This window comes from Cyprinodon variegatus, unplaced genomic scaffold (genome assembly GCF_000732505.1).
Source record: "Cyprinodon variegatus isolate N-32 unplaced genomic scaffold, C_variegatus-1.0 Scaffold45, whole genome shotgun sequence".
Classification (NCBI taxonomy): Eukaryota; Metazoa; Chordata; class Actinopteri; order Cyprinodontiformes; family Cyprinodontidae; genus Cyprinodon; species Cyprinodon variegatus.
In genome coordinates this window covers 1590416-1591301 of record NW_015150498.1, presented here as the reverse complement: position 1 = coordinate 1591301, position 886 = coordinate 1590416, and the positions used below count along the sequence as shown (strand labels likewise).

The following is an 886-nucleotide window of genomic DNA, read 5'->3' as shown; positions in this document are numbered from 1 at the left end:
ATATTATCTAATTATCTTATTTTAGGAGTAAAAATACTCATTCCATTGGCAGATCATCTTATTTGGCTGCTCAAATTAAGGGTAAATACACTTAATTTAAGACATATTTTACTTAATTCTAGATGTTTTTGCAGTGCAGCTAGTTGGTCCTAGAACATTTCTGTATGTTGGTCCCTGATCTGCACTGAAAAAAAAATCTAAATCTCGATAAGTCATTTTTTCTTAAAATAAGTGCTTTTTGTCTTGAATTGAGGTGGTAAGTCAGACATTTGTCAATGGAACAAAAAAATGTACATTTAAAATAAGAAAAAACAATAACATTGTCTTATTTCAAGTGCATATTATCTATTTATCTTATTTTAAGAGTAGAAATTCTCATTCTACTGGCAAACTATCTCATTTAACTACTCAAATTAAGGGTAAATACACTTAATTTAAGAAATATTTACTTATTTCTAGATCATTTTTCCAGTGTGCCCGATAAATCAACATTAGAGCCAGTGATATTATGGACATTTTAGTGAAAACCAAGAGGATCCACACAGCAGGGTGACAGCGTGTGAATACATGTGTGTTGCAGGGAGTAAGTCCGACGGCCAGAAGAGTCCCAGTGACTCTGTGTTTCTGAGGATGGATGAGATCCCATACATCAGAGAGGACAGAGCAGAGATGGACACACACTCCGGTATGTCTGTTTTCTCTGAAAACCTTCTTTAATGACTCAGATTTTTCTGTTGGATTTAAGAGTTGCCTTGTTCTGTGTTTCTTTGGGTTTATGTGCTAAATAGGAGTACAGCCAATAAACCATGACAGGAACAGTAAACAAACTGCAAACAAAAAGCTGACACACTCTTAAATTTGTTGGGAAATCATATCTAAATGTCAA

At 34.0% G+C, this 886-nt stretch overlaps 1 protein-coding gene across 1 annotated transcript in view; it reads left to right on the top strand.

Annotated features, from left to right (window-relative positions):
- The window catches only part of LOC107081964 (metal transporter CNNM1-like), a 50177-nt gene that overhangs the window by 42621 nt on the left and 6670 nt on the right, over window positions 1-886 (top strand). Inside the window, exon 8 of the mRNA XM_015370352.1 lies at window positions 581-685. Coding sequence (XP_015225838.1) covers window positions 581-685 — 105 coding nt within the window. The remainder of the gene's footprint in view (window positions 1-580; window positions 686-886) is intronic.